Source organism: Pristis pectinata, chromosome 37, assembly GCF_009764475.1.
Source record: "Pristis pectinata isolate sPriPec2 chromosome 37, sPriPec2.1.pri, whole genome shotgun sequence".
Taxonomy (NCBI): Eukaryota; Metazoa; Chordata; class Chondrichthyes; order Rhinopristiformes; family Pristidae; genus Pristis; species Pristis pectinata.
In genome coordinates, this window is record NC_067440.1 from 10,304,285 (window position 1) to 10,323,134 (window position 18,850).

General features: G+C 52.1%; 1 protein-coding gene across 1 annotated transcript; it reads left to right on the plus strand.

Annotated features, from left to right (window-relative positions):
• Nucleotides 1-3,505: 3,505 nt before the first annotated feature.
• Nucleotides 3,506-18,715, plus strand: mogat3a (monoacylglycerol O-acyltransferase 3a). The gene is made up of 6 exons (XM_052044577.1): nt 3,506-3,645; nt 6,826-7,004; nt 10,895-11,099; nt 14,097-14,271; nt 15,741-15,940; nt 18,374-18,715. The coding sequence occupies exons 1-6, from the start codon at nt 3,552-3,554 to the stop codon at nt 18,526-18,528; spliced, it is 1,008 nt and encodes a 335-aa protein (XP_051900537.1). The 5' UTR covers nt 3,506-3,551; the 3' UTR covers nt 18,529-18,715.
• Nucleotides 18,716-18,850: the final 135 nt, after the last annotated feature.

An 18,850-nucleotide genomic window follows, 5' to 3' on the forward strand; every position in this document is an offset into this window, starting at 1 on the left:
GATCTATGTGTAGAGCCACGGGAAATGGGTGAGGTTGTAAATGAATACTTGTCAGTATTTACCATGGTGATGGACATGGGACTTGGTGAGTTTATGGGGGAACAGTGATGTCCTGGAGCACATCAAAATCACAAAGGAGGAGATGTTGGCAGTCTTCAAGTGGATAAGTAACCGAAGCATGTCCAGGTGTATCCTCCGATGTTACAGGGAGTAAGGGAAGAGATTTCTGGCACCTTGGCAGAGATTTTAATATCTTCGTTAGCCATAGGTGAAGTACCAGAAAACTGAAGGGTGGCTAATGTTCTGCATTTATTTATAAAGGGCATAATAGATATACCAGGGAGCTACAGGCCAGTGAGCCTTACCTTAGTGTTACAGGAAGGGATTCCAAGGAACAGGATTTATTTGCATTTGGAAAGGCATTGACTGATTAGGAATAGTTGGCGTGGGAAATCATGTTTTACTAGTTTTTTGAAGAGGTCACCAAGAGGATTGGGGAGGGCAGGACGGTAGACATTGTCTACAGGGACTTTAGCAAAGCCTTTGACAAGGTCCCGCATTGTAGGCTGGTCCAGAAGGGATCCAGGTGAGCCAGCTAATTGGATAAGATAAGATAAGATAAGATATCTTTATTAGTCACATGTACATCGAAACACATAGTGAAATGCATCTTTTGCGTAGAGTGTTCTGGGGGCAGCCCACAAGTGTCACCACGCTTCCGGCGCCAACATTAGCATGCCTGCAGCTTCCTAACCCGTAGGTCTTTGGAACGTGGGAGGAAACCGGAGCACCCGGAGGAAACCCACGCAGACACACGGGGAGAACGTACAAACTCCTTGCGGACAGCGGCCGGAATTGAACCCAGGTCGCTGGCGCTGTAATAGCGTGACGCTAACCGCTACACTACCCTGCATGCAAAACTGGCTTGGGTGGTAGGGGACAGAGGGTGGTGGTGGAGGGTTGTTTGTCAGGTTGGAGGCCTGTGAGCAGTGGTGGGCCGCTGTTGCTCGTCGTCTATATTCATGATTTGGCTGAGAATGCAGGTGGAGTTATTAATAAGTTTGCAGATGACACCAAAACTGGCAGTATAGTGAACAAGGCTGGCTCAGGCGACAATGGGACATAGATCAACTGGCTAAGTGGACAAGGGAACGGTGGATGGAATTTAACTCAGGGAAGTGAAGCCAGGGCAGGACTTACACAGTGAATGGCAGGGCCCCGGGGAGTGTTAGTGAACAGAAAATCCGAGAGGTAAAGTACATAGCTCCCTGAAAACAACAACAGGGTGGTGAGCAAGGCATATGGCATGCTTGCCTTCATTGGCCAAGATACTGCGTTCAGTATAAGAGTTGGGAGATCATGTTACTGTTGTTGGGCAACACTTGAGATATTGTGAGCAGTTCTGGTCACCACACTACAGGAAGGATGTGATTTAGCTAAAGATGGGGCAGGAAAGGTTCTCTGGATTGAAGGCCTTGAGTTATCAAGAGAGATTGGATAGACTAGGTCTGATTTTTCTGGAGCAAAAGAGGCTGAGAGGTGATGTGATAGAGGTGTATAACATTAGGAGAGGCATAGATAGAGTAGTGGGTGTCTGTTTCCCCTTGGGAGGGGAGCCTAAAACTAGAGGGCATAGCTTCAAGGTGAGAGGGGAAAGATTTAAAGGGGATCTGAGGGGCAACTTTTTCACACAGAGGGGGCTGAATCACCCCGTTTCTGTGTTGTAGGACTTAAGGCTAGTTAAATGCCCAGAGGCATGTTGTATTCTTTGTTCACTGATATATCTAGGCCAACAGAAGTTACAAATGGGAGTTGTAGGGGAATGATACACTGGGCAGAAATGTTAAAGAGTTGTCTTTAGCAAAGTGCAAATATTCAAATATTGTGCAAAGATAAATCTGTGTTTCAAAATCAAGGCTGCCTCTGCAGCCTTATCAGGGGGCTTTGAAAAACACTCAGCTCACAAAGCTACAAGCAACTTTGTGAGCTTCGAGTAGTATTGTTCAATTCTCTCTTGTGTTTTTATTATAGGTTCATGATATGTGCTGACAAAGAGTTCAGGCGGTGAGGGCAAAACGGTGCTGTGGTTGAGTTGACGCCTGCCTGGTTGGACCTCTTGTTGAAATATATGAAGGGTTTAACCAAGTGGATATGGGGATAACATTTCCCTTGGCGAAGGTTACAGAGATGGAAGGGGAGAGGGGTGGTGGTGAATCGTGTTCAGGACAGAGAGGAGATGAGATTTCTTCAGTCAGAGAACGTAAAGCCTTTGGAATTCTCCACCCATGAAGGATGTGGGGACTCAGTCACTGAGCATATTTTTGATTTATAGACACTAAGAGATACATGGTTTGTGCAGGAAAGTGTCGCTGAGGTAGATCTTACCGCATGATGGAGCAGGAGAGAGGGGACCAATGCCTGCTCCCAATCCAATTTCTTGCTCTTCTCATAGGGAATAGGTGCTCACTGAAGTGTCTCCCATTGCAAAACCCTTTGCATCTGAAGAGTTCCAACATCTTCTAACGTACTGTCACTCCAACATATATACTTCTTCCTTCAGTTTAGGCAGCCATCATGAAGACTGTGATCATCGCTCTGGTCCTGGCTTGTGCAAGGATCACTTTACAGATGGACAAAAGTAGTTCCTTAACATCAACCAGGTAGAGAGCATCGCTTCACTGCAGAGGGTTTTTGTTGATCGAACGTTTGACTGCGATTCCAGATATTACTCCTATAAGGATTTACGGAGATCATGAAGCAGGTGTTCCGGGTGAACGCGGTGGACTGGATTCCTTAATCTGAAGGGAATATCTGGGGGCAGCCCGCAAGTGTCGCCACGCTTCTGGTGCCAACATAGCATGCCCACAACTTCCTAACCTATACGTCTTTGGAATGTGGGAGGAAACCGGAGCACCCGGAGGAAACCCACGCAGACAACGTACAAACACCTTACATTCAGCGGCCGGGATTGAACCCGGGTCGCTGGCGCCGTAATGGCGTTACGCTAACCGTGACACTACCGTGCTTTAACCCACCTGAAAAACCCCAACACTACCTTGGCACTATATTCCCCTCAACTTGCACTGATGTCGTTATGTGTGTTTTGTAGTGTAAATTCTTTATAATTTATGTTAATTTGTTTATGTAATTTATGCTTGTAATGCCCTGCAGAAAGCTAATTTTCATGACACTTATACCCTGGGTATGTGTGCCTATGACAATAAACTTGAATTTGAACTTGTTCCAGACTTGGATCAGGGAGTACATTTGGATTGGGAATGAGATCCCAGTTTGCAGCCCGTAACAAATTTGGGATTAAATCCAGGATGCAGATCCCAGTGGTGAGGATAGGTTCAGGTATTGGTTGTGAAACAAATAAGACGGGGTTGGTTGGAGGTGTGTCTGTCCCGGGACACCACACCCCCACCTGAGGGGAGGGGAGGGGAGGGGGGCGGGAGCGGGGGCGGTTCAGTCCACGTTCCGGCTATATAAGACCCCCCCCCCCCCCCACCTACCTCCCCTCGGATCCAACCCCTTCGATTCCAGCCGTGATGAGGATCCAGTTCGCGCCCCTCCGAATCCCCCTGCAACGCAGACTGCAGACTCTGGCGGTCCTGCAATGGATCTTCTCCTTCCTGGCTCTCGGTAGGTCCTCTGTCGACCCCTCTGGGGTCTCATCAGCACCTCCCCCTCCCCTTCCACTGCCCACCCACGGGATCTTTCTTTTCCCCTCTCCCCATCCACCAGCGTCCGTTCCGACCCCCCCCCCCTTCACTGCCCCCCCCCGCTCTGCCTCACACACACAACCTCCTACTGCCTCCTGCCTCCCACCCCCTCCTCACCCTCCTCCTATCCTCCCCCCTTCCCCAGTTCTTCACCTCCTCCTCCCACCCCATCTCACCCCCTCTTCCGCCCACTCCCCCTACTACCCCCACTCCCCCTCCTCCCTCTCACTTCTCCCACACCCACCTCCCCCTCTCCTCGCACCCCCCTCTCCCCCCCTCCCCCCCCTCCCCCCCCTCCCCCTTCCCTCTCCCCCCCGTCTCTCCCCCCCGTCTCTCCCCCCCCCGTCTCTCCCCCCCGTCTCTCCCCCCGTCTCTCCCCCCCGTCTCTCCCCCCGTCTCTCCCCCCCCCGTCTCTCCGCCCCTCTCCTTCTCCTCCCCCCGTCTCCCTCTCTCCCTCTCTCCTCCCCCCCCCCCCCATGCAGTGAGACACACAAGGTCATATTTTGCACTATGAAGGGTCAGTGCTGAGTTTGCAACTTCCCAGCGAGGGAACTGTCCTCGCTGTTCCAGATTGACCAACACTGGTGTCGACATTAGAGGTTAAAGTTCAGTCTGATGACCCGTGCCATGGATGGAGTCACTGGACCTGTCCCCTGGAGCTGGTGGGGAGATCCTGGGGTCAGTCCTTTGAGTGAATGAAGGAAGAGCCTCAGAGCTGCCTTTGTATAGAACCCACTCGATGCTGCCATCGGTACAGGAGCCTGAAGACCCACACCTCAAGGTTCAACAACAGCCGTTGGCAGATCGCCATTGGAGACAAGTGTTCGGTTCCTGCAACCCACCCCGTGTCCGACACCTTCCTTCCCTCAGAGGTTGTGGGGGTGGCAGCTGTTTCCCTTCAACCTTGCCCAGTTCAAATTCAAGGTCACGTTTCAAGTTCAAGTTTATGGTCGTGGATACACACCCAGGGTATAAGTGCCATGAAAATTAGTTTCTGGTAGCAACACTACAGACACAAGTTAACATAAACTTAAATTAACATAAATTATACACAACAAAATAGACATAACGACACCAGTACAAGATTGAGAGAGAGAGAAAGAAATCCAGTCCGAGGTAGTGTTGGGGTTTTTCAGGTGGGTTCGAGAACCTGACGGCAGTGGGGGAGAAGCTGTTGTTGAACCTTGAGGTGTGGGTCTTCAGGCTCCTGTACCTCCTGCCTGATGGCAGCATCGAGAAGAGGGCACGGCCCGGATGGTGGGGGTCCCTGATGACGGATGTCGCCTTCCTGAGACGTCGCCTTTTGTCGATGTCCTCAACCGTGGGGAGTGTTGTACCCGTGATGGAACTGGCCGAGTCCATTACTCTCTCTGGCGTTCCTGTGCATTGGAATTTCCACACCAGACCGTGATGCAACTGGTCAGGATGCTTCCCAATGAACATCTGGAGAAGTTTTCAGAGTTTTTGACGACATGCCGAACCTCCTTAAACTTCTGAGAAAGTAGAGACGCAGGCGTGCCTTCTCTGGGGTAGGTGTTCCCCATGCAGCAGAGCCAAGGCAGTAAATACAGACAGGCTATTTGACCATGTGGGGCATCCCACACTGTGCTGTCTCCTTTCTAGAATCCCAGTGGTGAGGTTAGCCTGGCGACACAGGGATTGTTCTCTCCAGTGCTGCAGCTCATCACTGACTCCAGCCTCCCCTCCATGGACTCTATATACCTCTCGCTCCCTCAGTGAAGCAGCCAACATAATCAAACACTCCACCCACCCAGGTCATTCTCTCTTCTCTCCTGTCCCATCAGGCAGAAGATACAGGAGCCTGAGGGCACGTACCACCAGGCTCAAGGACAGCTTCTACCCCACGGTGATAAGACTATTGAACGGTTCCCTTATACGATGAGATGGACTCTGAACTCACGATCTACCTTGTTGTGACCTTGCACCTTATTGGTATTGGTTTATTATTGTCACGTACCGAGGTACAGTGAAAACCTTGGCAGGCACGGTAGTGTAGTGGTTAGTGTAACACTTTACAGCGCCAGTGACCCGGGTTCAATTCCGGCCACTGTCTGTAAGGAGCTTGTACGTTCTCCCTGTGCCTGCGTGGGTTTCCTCCAGGTGCTCCGGTTTCCTCCCACATTCCAAACACGTACGGGTTAGGAAGTTGCGGGCTGCCCCCAGAACACTCTACGCAAATATGTATTTCACTGTGTGTTTCGATGTACATGTGACTAATAAAGATATCTTAAATCTAAAGATTTGTCTTGCATACCAATCGTACAGATCAATTCATTACTCAGTGCAGTTACATTGATGTAGTACAGAGTGCATTGAGGTAGTACAGGTAAAAACAATAACAGTACGGAGTAAAGTGTCACAGCTACAGGGAAGTGCAGTGCAAGTAGACAATAAGGTGCAAAGTCATAACAAAGTAGATTGTGAAGTCCAGAGACCATCTCATTGTATAAGGGAACCGTTCAATAGTCTTATCACCGTGGGATAGAAGCTGTCCTTGAGCCTGGTGGTACGTGCCCTCAGGCTCCTGTATATTCTGCCTGATGGGAGAGGAGAGAAGAGAGAATGACCCGGGTGGGTGGGGTCTTTGATTATGCTGGCTGCTTCACTGAGGCAGCTAGAGGTATAGACAGAGTCCATGGAGGGGAGGCTGGTTTCTGTGATACGCTGGGCTGTGTCCACAACTCTCTGTAGTTTCTTGCGGTCCTGGGCAGAGCAGTTGCCGTACCAAGCCGTGATGCATCTGGATAGGATGCTTTCTATGGTACATCGATAAAAGTTGGTGAGGGTCAAAGGGGACATGCCAAATTTCTTTAGCCTCCTGAGGTCTACCTGCAATGCATTTCCCTGTAGCTGTGATACTTTACTCTGTAATTCTGTTATTGTTTTTACCCTGTACTGCCTCAATGCACTGTGTAATGAATTGACCTGTACGATCGGTATGCAAGACAAGTTTTTCACTGTACCTCGGTACAAGTGACAATAACAAACCAATACCAATACCAAAACCAATACCTATACCATAGAGTCAAGAGGAGAAACAGCAGGGTATTGAGAGATCACCTCTAACTTCTCCCTTCAGCGCAGTGCTGCTTGGTCATCTTTGTCCTGCTCCTGCTCACTGACTATTGGCTCATTGCCGCTCTCTACGCCGGTTGGCTCTACCTGGACCGAGACACGCCATCCAGCGGAGGTCGGAGGTCAGCGTGGATCCGCAGCTGGGTGATCTGGAGGTACTTCCGCGATTACTTCCCGATCACGGTGAGTTGTTCGCGCACGGGTGGGGTAACTGACTGAAATTCCCACCACCGCCCCTTCCCCTGCCACCCGGCCCTTTCCCAAATCTCAGCGGGCAAGTGCACGCAATGACACAGGGGAAGGCCCTTCATAGCCCAACCGATCCATTCGTGCCCCACTCCAGCTTTCTCCGGCCTTTCTCCTCTGTCCGTGTGACTCCCCAATCCTGTCTCCCTCACACACTTGTCCGCATTCCCCTAAGTGCGTCAATGCTCCCTCGCTAATTAGTCATAACGCAAAAACAGGCCCTTCGGCCCATCTGGTCCACGCTGACTAAGATTCCCATCTAAGCTAGTCCCATTTGCCCATGTTTGGCCCATATCCCTCTGAACCTTTCCTATCCATGGACCTGTCCAAGTGCCTTTTAAATGTTGTTAATGTACCTGCCTCAACCACTTCCTCTGGCAGCTTGTCCCATATACTCACCCCCCCTCTGGGTGAAGAAGTTGCCCCTCAGGTTCCTATTAAATCTTTTCCCTCTCACCCTAAATCTATGCCCTTTAGTTCTTGATTCCCCAACCCTGGGAGAAAGACTGTGTGCATTCACCCTATCGATGCCCCTCATGATTTTATACACCTCTGTAAGGTCACCCCTCATTCTCCTACACCACAGTGAATAAAGTCCCAACCTGCCCAACCTCTCTCTATAACTCAGTCCCCCGAGTCCCAGCAGCACCCTCGTAAATCTCCTCTGCACTTTTCCCAGCTTAATGGCATCTCTCCTACAACAGGGTGACCAAAACTGAACACGATATTCCAACTGAGGCCTCACCAACGTCCTGTACAACTGCAACATAACCTCCCATCTTCTATATTCACTGCCCTGACCGATGAAGGCCGGCGTGCCAGACGCTTTCTTCACCACCCTGTCTACCTGTGATGCCTCTTTCATGGGAGCATGGACTTGTACTCCCAGGTCCCTCTGTTCCACGACACTCTCCAGTGCCCTACCGTTCACTGTGAAAGTCCTCCCCTCATTTGTCTTCCCAAAATGCAACAACTCGCACATCCGAATTAAACTCCATTTGCCATTCCTCAGCCCACTTTCCCAGCTGATCAAGATCTCTCTCTAAATCTCTCTCTAAATCCTGGGTTGAAAAGAACAAACAGTTGGAGAAACTCAGCAGGTGAGGCAGCGTCTGTGGAGGGAAATGGACAGTCGACGTTTCGGGTCGAGACCCTTCATCTGGACTAAAAGAAGGGAAACACTTTCTCCCTTCCCCCACGGACCCCTGGGACAAAAAAAAAACATCCCAGCAGAAGGTGACCCTTTCGCTCACTCCTCCTGTTCTCCCCTCCTCTCTTTCAGTCCAGATGAAGGGTAAGGAATATCGACTGATTCTCTCTCCACGGATGCTGCCTGACCCGTTGAGTTCCTCCAGTAGCTCGTTCCTTGCTCCGGATTCCTGAATAAGATTTATTATCACTGACGTATGACCTGAAATTTGTTGTTTTGTGGCAGCCATACGTAAAGATACTATAATTTACAAAGATATATAAATAATGCAAAAAAAAAGGAATAACGAGGTAGTGTTCATGGATCATTCAGAAATATAATGACGGAGGGGAAGAAGCTGTTCCTGAAACGTTGAGTGTGGGTCTTCAGGGCTCCTGTACCTCCTCCCCGATGGTAGTAACAAGAAGAGGGCGTGTCCCGGACGGTGAGGGTCTTTAGTGATGGATGCCACCTTCTTGAGGCACCGCCTCTTGAAGATGTCCTCGATGGTGGGGAGGGTTGTGCCCGCGATGGAGCTGGCTGAGTCTACAATCCTCTGCAGCCTCTTTTGATCCTGCACATTGGAGCCTCCATACCAGGCAGTGATGCAACCAGCCAGAATGCTCTCCACCGTACATCTGTAGAAATTTGTAAGAGTCTTTGGTGATGTACCGAACCTCCTCAAACTCCACAAGGGACTCCAGCTCCTGCAGTCCCTTGTTTCTGCTGGGGTGAGCAGGTTGCCCCATCAAGAGGGCATAGGCAGTTTGGGTCTATATTCCTTAGAGCTTTGTCACAAACCAGCAACAAAAGAAACACACTGAGCATGATTCAGTGTTAAAAACTATTTTATTAATTACTACTTATGATAATACGTAAAATAAAAGTAAAAATGTTAGTATGTTAGAATTCAAAAATGTTAAACCTCGAACGTTAACCCCAAAATTAAACTCGTCGTGTGTGTGTGTGACAAAGTCCAAAACTCCAAGTTCCGGAATGGTTCTTAAAGTTCAGTTCCGCAAGCCATAAGGTGAAACATGAGCAAGGGCTTCTTCAACAACCACCGTTGTCTGAAGATAAGACGTAGACGTAGAGAAACATAGAGAGAGTACATACGAAATCCAAATGTTCCACAATGGAACCCAAACGACACTTCAGTGTTTACTCGGTAGTGACTTCCTCACCCCGAAAGCATCCGAACCGTGGTCGTCCACACACAAATACCTGTTTCCTTCTACAGGTCAGCAACAAAGTGAACTCCACCGGATTACTTCCAACTTCCATACATGGATTTCAGTGGCAGACACAGTTATTGTTTCTCATCCATCGATAGAGAAAACAAGCAGGCTGGTGTCTCTCTCCCTTCTCTCTCTCTCTCTCTCTCTCCTTCTTCTTCTAACCTCTTCAACAACGTCATTACGTCCTTTATCTTCTATTGACGTAAGCACGCCCCACACACACATACACACACACTCTATCTTAAAGGGACTTTCACTGAGTCCGTAACAGCTTAGAAGAATGGGGGTGACCTTACTCAAAGATCCGAAGGAGGCTTAACAGGGTGGATGTTGAGATGTTTCCACTAGTGGGAGAGCCTGGAACGAGGGGACGGTTACAAGATCACAAGACAAAGGAGCAGAAACAGGCCATTCGACCCATCGAGTCTGCTCTGCCACTTCACCACTAAACTATTCACCCATCGAGCCCCAATTCCCGGCCTTTTCCCCATGTCTTGATACCTTGACTAATCTCCACCTTAAACACCCCCAATGATCAGGCCTCCACAGCTGTATGTGGCGACGAATTCCATAAATCCGCGATCCTCTGGCTAAAGAAATTTCGCTGCATTTCTGTTCTAAATGAGTCCCCTCTCATTCTAGGATTGTGCCCTCTTGTCCTGGACTTACCCACCAAGGGAAACAACTCAGCCACATCTACTTTGTCCAGTCCTTTCAACATTCGAAATATTTCTATGAGGTCCCCTCTCATTCTTCTGTACTCCAATGATTAGTTGGTGGTCATTTAACATTGAGTTGCATAGGACTAAACCTGCTCCTGTTGTATTGTGAGCTGCACTCTCTCACTGCTCTTTAGGCAGCAAGTTCCTTCTCAAGTCCTGATGGGGTTTCTTGGTGACTCTTGTCACTGACGTCCCTTTCCCCACAAGATGAAACTCTCTCCACCCCACCCCCCCGCTCCCCTTTCATCGTCTGAGAGACCTTGGAGAAATCGCTCCTCAGCATGTAGTGTGAGACAGGGCAAGAGGGATGAAGCTAGCTCTGCCTTCCCCTTCCAGTCTCTTTGGGATCCTCCCCCATCCTCTACCACCCTCCCCCCACCGCCCCGTTCCCAGATCTGCTGCACCCCAAGGCACTTCCTCCCCTGCTTCCAGCCCAGAGATATTCCACATCAAATCCGGAGTATCTGGGATTATTCCACATCCCCCCCCCACCCCAAGATTGGCCATGGGAACACCGCAGGGTGTGGTGGGTGGGTGGGGTACAGGGTTGGCAAGTGCCCTCCCCTCTTGATTGGAGGGCTTATACATCAGGGGGTCAAATGTCATTTGCCTCAGCCAATGGGATCTCACCTTTGCTCTTCCCCCCCCCCCCCCCCCCCCCACCACCCCGTGGTGAAGCTGGTGAAGACGGCGGAACTGGATCCAGAACACAACTACCTGTTCGGCTTCCATCCCCACGGAATCCTGGTGGCCGGAGCGTTCGGGAACTTCTGCACCGAGGCGACCGGATTCTCCCGGCTCTTCCCGGGACTCACCCCCTACCTGCTGATGCTGCCCTTCTGGTTCAGGGTGCCTTTCTACAGGGAGTACATCATGTGTGGAGGTGAGGACCCTGTGCCGGCCCATCCGTGACCATCCGTGTTCAACCGTGCCTATCTGTGTCCGTGTCGGTCACCATGTTGGTCTCCGTCTGTGTCTGCCCAGTGTATCTGTGCCTGTGTGTGTCTGCCTGTGTGTGTCTGCCTGTGTGTGTCTGCTAGTCTGTGCCTGTGTCTGTGCATGTCTGCCTGTATTGCTGTCTGCGTGTGTCTGCCTGTATCTGTGCGTCTCTGCCTGTATCTGTGCGTGTCTGCCTGTATCACTCTGTCTGTACGTGACTGCCTGTGCTTGAGAGTGTCTGCCTGTGTCTGTGCGTGTCTGCCTGTGTCGCTCTGTCTGCCCATGACTGTCTGTATTTGAGAGTGTCTGCCTGTGTCTCGCTGTATCAGCCCGTGATTGCCTGCGTTTGTGTGTACCTACGTGTATCTGTGTGTGTCTGCCCGTGGATCTCTGTGTCTCTCTCCCCACATCTGTAACTGATCCATCTGTAACCCCAGGGAAACTGCAGATGCTGGAACCTAGATGAAAAACACTGGAGGAACTCAGCAGGCCAGGCAGCATCCGTGGAGCAGGCCAGGCAGTCCTGAAGAAGGGTCCCAACCCGAAACGTTGACTGCCTGCTTTTCTCCACGGATGCTGCCTGGCCTGCTGAGTTCCTCCAGCATCGTCGTGTTTTTCATCTGTAACCCCTTCTGCACCCTCTCCAAAGCCTCCACACCCTTCCTGTAACGGGGCGACCAGAACTGCGCACAGTGCTCCAAGTGCGGCCTAACCAAGGCTTTATCCAGCTGTAGCCGTAACTTCCTGACTTCCATACCCAGTGTGAAACGGAGAGGGTTGGTTACTGGGGGGGGGGGGACTCTTGGCTGTCTCTGTCTTGGCTGACCTACGCAGTGTGCAGCCCCTGACCCCGGCTGATTTCCAGCTGCAGGGTGGAGAGTTGGGTCGGAATCCCAGAGCCAGGAATTCAGGAGAGGGAGCGCCGCTGGGGATGAGGTTGAACCAAGGTCCTCGTCTTCTCTCTTGGTGGTGTTTGGAAGACGGGTAGGCTTGGAGTCATAGAGTTTTACAGCATAGAAACAGGCCCTTCTGCCTAACTCGTCCATGCCTGCCAACTTCTCTATCCATGTGAAGTGGTTCATTTTTTAGTAGGTCAAATATGATGGCAGAATATAGTATTAATGGTAAGACTCTTGGCAGTGTGGAGGATCAGAGGGATCTTGGGGTCCGAGTCCATAGGACGCTCAAAGCAGCTGCACAGGTTGACTCTGTGGTTAAGAAGGCATACGGTGTATTGTCCTTCATCAATCGTGGAATTGAATTTAGGAGCTGAGTGGTAATGTTGCAACTATATAGGACCCTGGTCAGACCCCACTTGGATTATGGTGCTCAGTTCTGGTCGCCTCACTACCGGAAGGATGCGGAAGCCATTGAAAGGGTGCAGAGGAGATTTACAAGGATGCTGCCTGGATTGGGGAGCATGCCTTAGGCAAACAGGTTGAGTGAACTCGGCCTTTTCTCCTTGGAGCGACGGAGGGTGAGGGGGGGACCTGATAGAGGTGTATAAGATGATAAGAGGCATTGATCGTGTGGATAGTCAGAGGCTTTTCCCCAGGGCTGAAATGGTGGCCACAAGAGGACACAGGTTTAAGGTGCTGGGGAGTAGGTACAGAGGAGATGTCAGGGGTAAGTTTTTTTACTCAGAGAGTGGTGAGTGTGTGAAATGGGCTGCAGGCAACGGTGGTGGAGGCGGATACGATAGGGTCTATTAAGAGACTTTTGGATAGGTACATGGAGCTTAGAAAAATGCTTAGAGGGCTATGGGTAAACCTAGTAATTTCTAAGGTAGGGACACGTTCGGTACAACTTTGTGGGCCGAAGGGCCTGTATTGTGCTGTAGGTTTTCTATGTTTCTATGTTCTAAGTCCACTTACCTGTGTTTGTCCCAGATCCCTCTAAACCTTTCCTATCCATGTACTTGTCTAAATATCTTTTAAACATTGTATCTGTACCCACTGCTTCCTCTGGCAGCTCGTTCCATACACCCACCACCCTCTGCATGAAAATGTAGCCCCTCAGGTTCCCCCTAACCTTAAGTCCGTGCCCTCTAGTTTTAGACTCTCCTACCCTGTGATCATCCACCTTATCGACACCCTTCATGATTTTACAAACTTCCATAAAGTCAGCCCTTCAGCCTCCTTCACTCTGAGGCTTATCCAGTCTCTCCTTAGAACTCAAGCCCTCCAGTCCAGGCAACATCTTTCTGGGACCTTTTCCTGCTTAGTGACATCTTTCCTATAGCTGGGTGACCAGAACTGCACACAGTGCTCCAAGTGTGGTCTCTCCAATGTCCTGTACAGCTGTAATGTGACGTCCCAGCTCCTGTACTCAGTGCCCTGACTGATGAAGGCCAGCGTGCCGAACGCCTTCTTCACCACCCTGTCTACCTTTGTCTCCACTTTCAGGGGACTGCGTACTTGTGCACCTCAATCTCTCTGTTCTACACCATTTGCCATCTGCAATCTCACTAACCATGTTATAACCAATCGTTGACACAGATAACAAGCAGCGGGGGACCCAGCACCCATCCCTGGGGCACACCGCTGGTCACAGGCCTCCACCAACACCCGCCAAAAGCCAGTGGTTGGGTGGGGGGGAGGGGGCTGTTGAGGAAGAGTGGGGAGCTTGGGCATTTGTTGGGGGGGACGGCTGGCGTTTGGGATGAGGTAGTGGCTGTGCATGGGGGCAGCGGGGGTGGGAGGGAGCTGTTTGAGGAGGGAAGGGGGTTTGGGGCATTGGGGAACCGCGTGGGATCTTGCTGTGCATGGTTTGGCCACTGGTTTCCCACTGATACTGCCCCCCTGATTGGGTGTTGGATGCTCGGGCTGTGCCGAGGGGGGGAGAGGGGTGGGGGGTTTGGCCGAGGTTGGGGAGGGTGGGGGGGGGGCGCAGACTGAGCTGTTGCCTCTATCGACGGGACGTTCTTCCCCCCCGTGTGCAGGCCTGGTGTCCTCGGACAAGCAGAGCGCCAATCACATCCTGAGCCAGGAGGGTGGGGGTCAGGTGGCGGTGGTGGCCGTGGGGGGCCCCCCCGAGTCGCTGGACGCCCGGCCGGGGGCACTGACTCTCAGCATCCTTGACAGAAAGGGCTTCATCAAAATGGCACTGAAAACCGGGTAAGGGTGGAGGGGGCGGGGCTGGGGGCTGAGGGGGTGGGGCTGGGGGCTGAGGGGGCGGGGCTGGGGGGAAGGGGGGGCTGGGGGAAGAGGGGTGAGGCTAAGGGGAAGGAGCAGGACTGGGGTTAGAGGGGGCGGGGCTAAGGGAAGAGGGGGCGGGACTGGGGGAAGAGGGGGTGGGGCTAAGGAAAGGGGCGGAACTGGGGGAAGAGGGCGGGGCTGAGGGGCGGGGCTGGGGGAGGGTGGGGCTAAGAGGGGCGGGACTGGGGGAAGAGGGGCGGGGCTAAGAGGGGCGGGGCTGGGGGAGGGGTGGGGCTAAGAGGGGGCGGGGCTGGGGGAAGGGGGCGGGGTTGGGAAAGTGGGTGGAGCTGTGGAAATGGGGTGGGGCTGTGGAAAGGGGAAGGGGCGGGTTTGGGGAAGGGGCGGGGCTGTGGAAAGGGGGCGGAGCAGTGGAAAAGGGGCAGGGCTGTAGAAAGGGGGTGGGGCTGGGAAAGTGGGCGGGTCGGGGGGAAAGGGTGGGGCTGAGGAAGAGGGTGGGGGTGGGAGTGGGCGGGGCTGGGTTCAGGAAAGGGGCGCGGCTGTGATTGGGGGTGTGAATGGGGGGCAGGGCTCAGTCAAGGGACGAGGGGGGTGAGTCTAGAATTGAGAAAGGGTGGGGATAGGTGTCACTGGGAATAGGGACGTGTCTTCAGATGAGAAGGGGCGGGGATAGGGTTGAGGAGGAGGAGATAGTGTTCAGAAGGGGTGGGGCTGGGTGTAAGAAGGGGTGGGACTAAGGATGAGGGGTGGGGCTGATTGGGGGTGGGGCTAGGTTATGGGAGTGGGGCTATGGCAAGGAGGGGGTGGAGCTGGAGATAAGGCTGGAGCCAGGATTGTTCCTGCCCCAGGTTCGTCGGAGGCTGAGGTGGGAGGTTCTGTCCTACGGAGGGGAGTCGAGTGGGGAGGAGGATGAGGGGTATGAGGGGAGGGGTGTAGGGTTGAGGAGGCACGTAGAGGGGAGAGGAGTTGGTGGGGGAGGTAGGGGAGGGGGAGGTAGGGGAGGGGGAGGATCGATGAAAGGAGAGTTGGAGGAGAAGCCTCCTTCTCTGGAGTGTTGACCACTCAAGTATTGTCCGTCTACCTCCTCAAGAGAGGAGGAGGGAGGGAGAGTTAAGGTGCGGAGGTGGGAGAGGGTGAGGTTGGGGTAAGATCTATCCTCAGGATGGGGCAGGTATCTAGGACCTTCTCGGTATCCCAGCATTCAGTTGACCGGTGGTCCACTCCGGATAAGGTGGACTCTTGGGTCCCTTGGGTGTGTTGTTGCCATGGCGACAGCGGTGTCACTGTTTAGGAGAAGGTGTGGGCGTTGGCTATTTGGCCACTGGAGCCATCACCAAGCCCAAGCTGTGCTCCGACTCGGGGGCAGGGGTAAGATACATCCAATGGGTTGCTGGGTTTTCCACGTAACTCCCTGCCTCTCCACTTCGTAGGGCCCACCTCGTGCCGGTGTTTTCCTTTGGTGAGAACGAGCTATTCAACCAGGTGGAGAATCCCCCCGGATCATTGCTGCGGACAGTGCAGGACAAGCTACAGAGGCTGATGGGACTGGCAATGCCCCTGTTCCATGCCCGCGGAGTCTTCCAGTACAATTTTGGTCTGCTGCCCTATAGAAGTCCCATCTTCACTGTTGGTAAGATCCAGGAACATCGTAACATCCAGCACTCGATTCTGGTAGATGCAGGGATGGTGTTCCCTGGGCTGGGCTGTCGAGAACCAGTGGGATCATAGTCTCAGAATAAGGGGTCAGACATTCAGGGCAGAGATGGGGAGAAATTCTTTCACCCAGAGTGTGGTGTCTCTTTCGAAGTCTCTCTCCAAGAGACTCAGTCGCTGAGGTTATTCAAGATTCCTGGAGCTTGGATATTAGTATTAGTTTATAATTGTCACATGCACTGAGGTACAGTGAAAAACCTTTCACCACATTGGTACATCGAGGTAGTACAAGGGAAAAGCAATAACAGAATGCAGAATAAAGTGTAACAGTTACAGAGAAAGTGCAGTGCAGGCAGACAATAAGGTGCAAGACCATAACGAGGTAAATTGTGAGGTCAAGAGTCCATCTGAGCGTACTAGGGGACTGTTCAATAGTCTTAGAACAGCGGGATAGAAGCTGTCCTTGAGCCTGGTGGTACGTGCTCTCAAGCTTCTGTATCTTCTTCCCGATGGGAGAGGGGGGAAGAGAGAATGTCCGGGGTGGGTGGGGCCTTTGATTATGTCGGCTGCTTTACCGAGGCAGTGAGAAGTGTAGACAGAGTCCGTGGAGGGGAGGCTGGTTTCCGTGATGTGCTGGGCTGTGTCCACAACTCTCTCTCGGTAGATGCAGGGATGATGTTTCCCTGGACTAGGGTTGTCTTGAACCAGGGGTCACAAGTCTCAGAAGAAAAGGGGTGGACAGAGAGGGGGAGAAATACCTTCGCCCAGAGTGTGGTGTCTCTTTGGAAGTTTCTCCCCAAGAGACTCAGTTGCTGAGAATATTCAAATCTGATAGAGTCTGGATATTGGTTTATTATTGTCACACGTACCAAGATACAGTGAAAAGTTTTTGTTTGCGCGCCATCCAGACAGATCATTCCGTACATCAGTACATCGAGGTAGTACAAAGGAAACAGAATGCAGAATATAGTGTTGCAGTTACAGAGGAAGTGCAGTGCAGGCAGACAAATAAATAGCATCGAGGTAGATCGAGAGATCAAGAGTTTATTTTTATCGTACAAGAGGTCCATTCAAGAGTCTTTTAACAGCGGTATTGGAATTGGTTTATTATTGTCACTTGTACCGAGGTACAATGAAAACCTTGTCTTGCAAACTGATTGTACAGATCAATTCATTACACAGTGCAGTTACTTTGGGTTAATACAGAGTGCATTGATGTAGTACAGGTAAAAACAATAACAGTGCAGAGTAAAGTGTCACAGCTACAGAGAAAGTGCAGTGCAATAAGGTGCAAGGTCACAACAAGGTAGATCGTGAGGTCAGAGTCCATCTCATTGTATAAGGGAACCGTTCAATAGTCTTACCACAATGGGGTAGAAGCTGTCCTTGAGCCTGGTGGTACGTGCCCTCAGGCTCCTGTATCTTCTACCCGATGGAAGAGGAGAGAAGAGAGAATGACCCGGGTGGGTGGGGTCTTTGATTATGCTGGCTGCTTCACCAAGACAGCGAGAGGTAAAGACAGAGTCCAAGGAGGGGAGGCTGGTGTCCGCGACGTGTTGGGCTGTGTCCACAACTCTCTGCGGTTTCTTGTGGTCCTGGGATAGAAGCTGTCCCTGAGCCTGGTGGTACATACTTTCAGACTTTCGTATCTTCTGCCTGACGGGAGAGGGGAGAAGAGGGAACGTCTGGGGTGGGAGGTGTCCTTGATTATGTTGGCTGCTTTCCCAAGGCAGTGGGAAGTGTAGTCCGTGGAGGGGAGGTTGGTTTCTGTGACGGATATTAAGAGAAATGGGGAGATGGGGTTGGGGCAGGATTCGGCACTTGAGGTAAAATATCTTATTAACTAGCATCTTACGTGGGCTCATGGGAGAATGTGGAGGGGGTGTGAGGGGAGGAGGTAAGGTGGGGGGATGAGGGGGGAGTGAAGGAGGGGTGATGAGAGAGGGGTGATGAAGGCCGGGTAGGAGAAGGGAACGAGAGGGTGATTTGGAAGTGCGATGGAGACGAGGGGAAGGCGTTGGGGTGAGGAGGAGGGAGGGAGGAGAAGGAAGTGGGGATTCTGAGGTGGAAGGAGGAAGGGGAGGGGGAGTTAGGGTGACCCCTCTCTCTGACCCCCTGACCACCCTCTGACCCTTTCTCTGACCCCATGACCCTCCTCTCTCTGACCCCCAACTCTGAACCCCCTCCCTATGACCCTCTATCCATCTCCTCCTTTTCTCTCTCCCTGTGCCTTCCTCTCCTGCCCCCTGTGGCTCCCGATAAACCCCTCCCTCCCTCCTGCACCCTCTCGCTCTCTTTCTCAACCATCTCTTTCTCCCTCTCTTCCCCTCTGTCTCTCCCTCAACGCCTCGCTCCCTCATCCCCACCCACCCCACCCTCCCTCACCCCCTCACACCCCTCCCTTCCCCAGTGGGGAAACCCATTCCGGTGACGAGGAACCTGAGCCCCTCCCACGACGACATCGAGAGGCTCCACAAGCTGTACCTGGATCAGCTCACCCGCCTGTTTGAGGAGAACAAGATCCGGTTCGGCGTTCCGGAGAGCAGCCACTTGGTGCTGAGATAGCAGACACTGCACCCTCCCAGGATATGAGATCGGACTGCCGACCCCAGAACCAAACCTCAGCCCTCCCGCCTGCCTTCCATTGGAGTGGACGCAGAATAAATCCGACCGATGACCCTCGATCGAAAGCAACCTTTTCCCTGCAATGTATGTCAGCTCTTGTGTCTCAATAAAGGACTGCAGCTCTGCCTCAGATGAGACCATTTCTGCTATGGGAGTGAAGCAGGAACATTATCCACGTCTCATGAAGAGTCTTCAATGGAATCGTTGATGGTTTCTCTCTCCACAGATGCTGCCTGATCTGCTGAGTGTTTCCAGCTTTTTC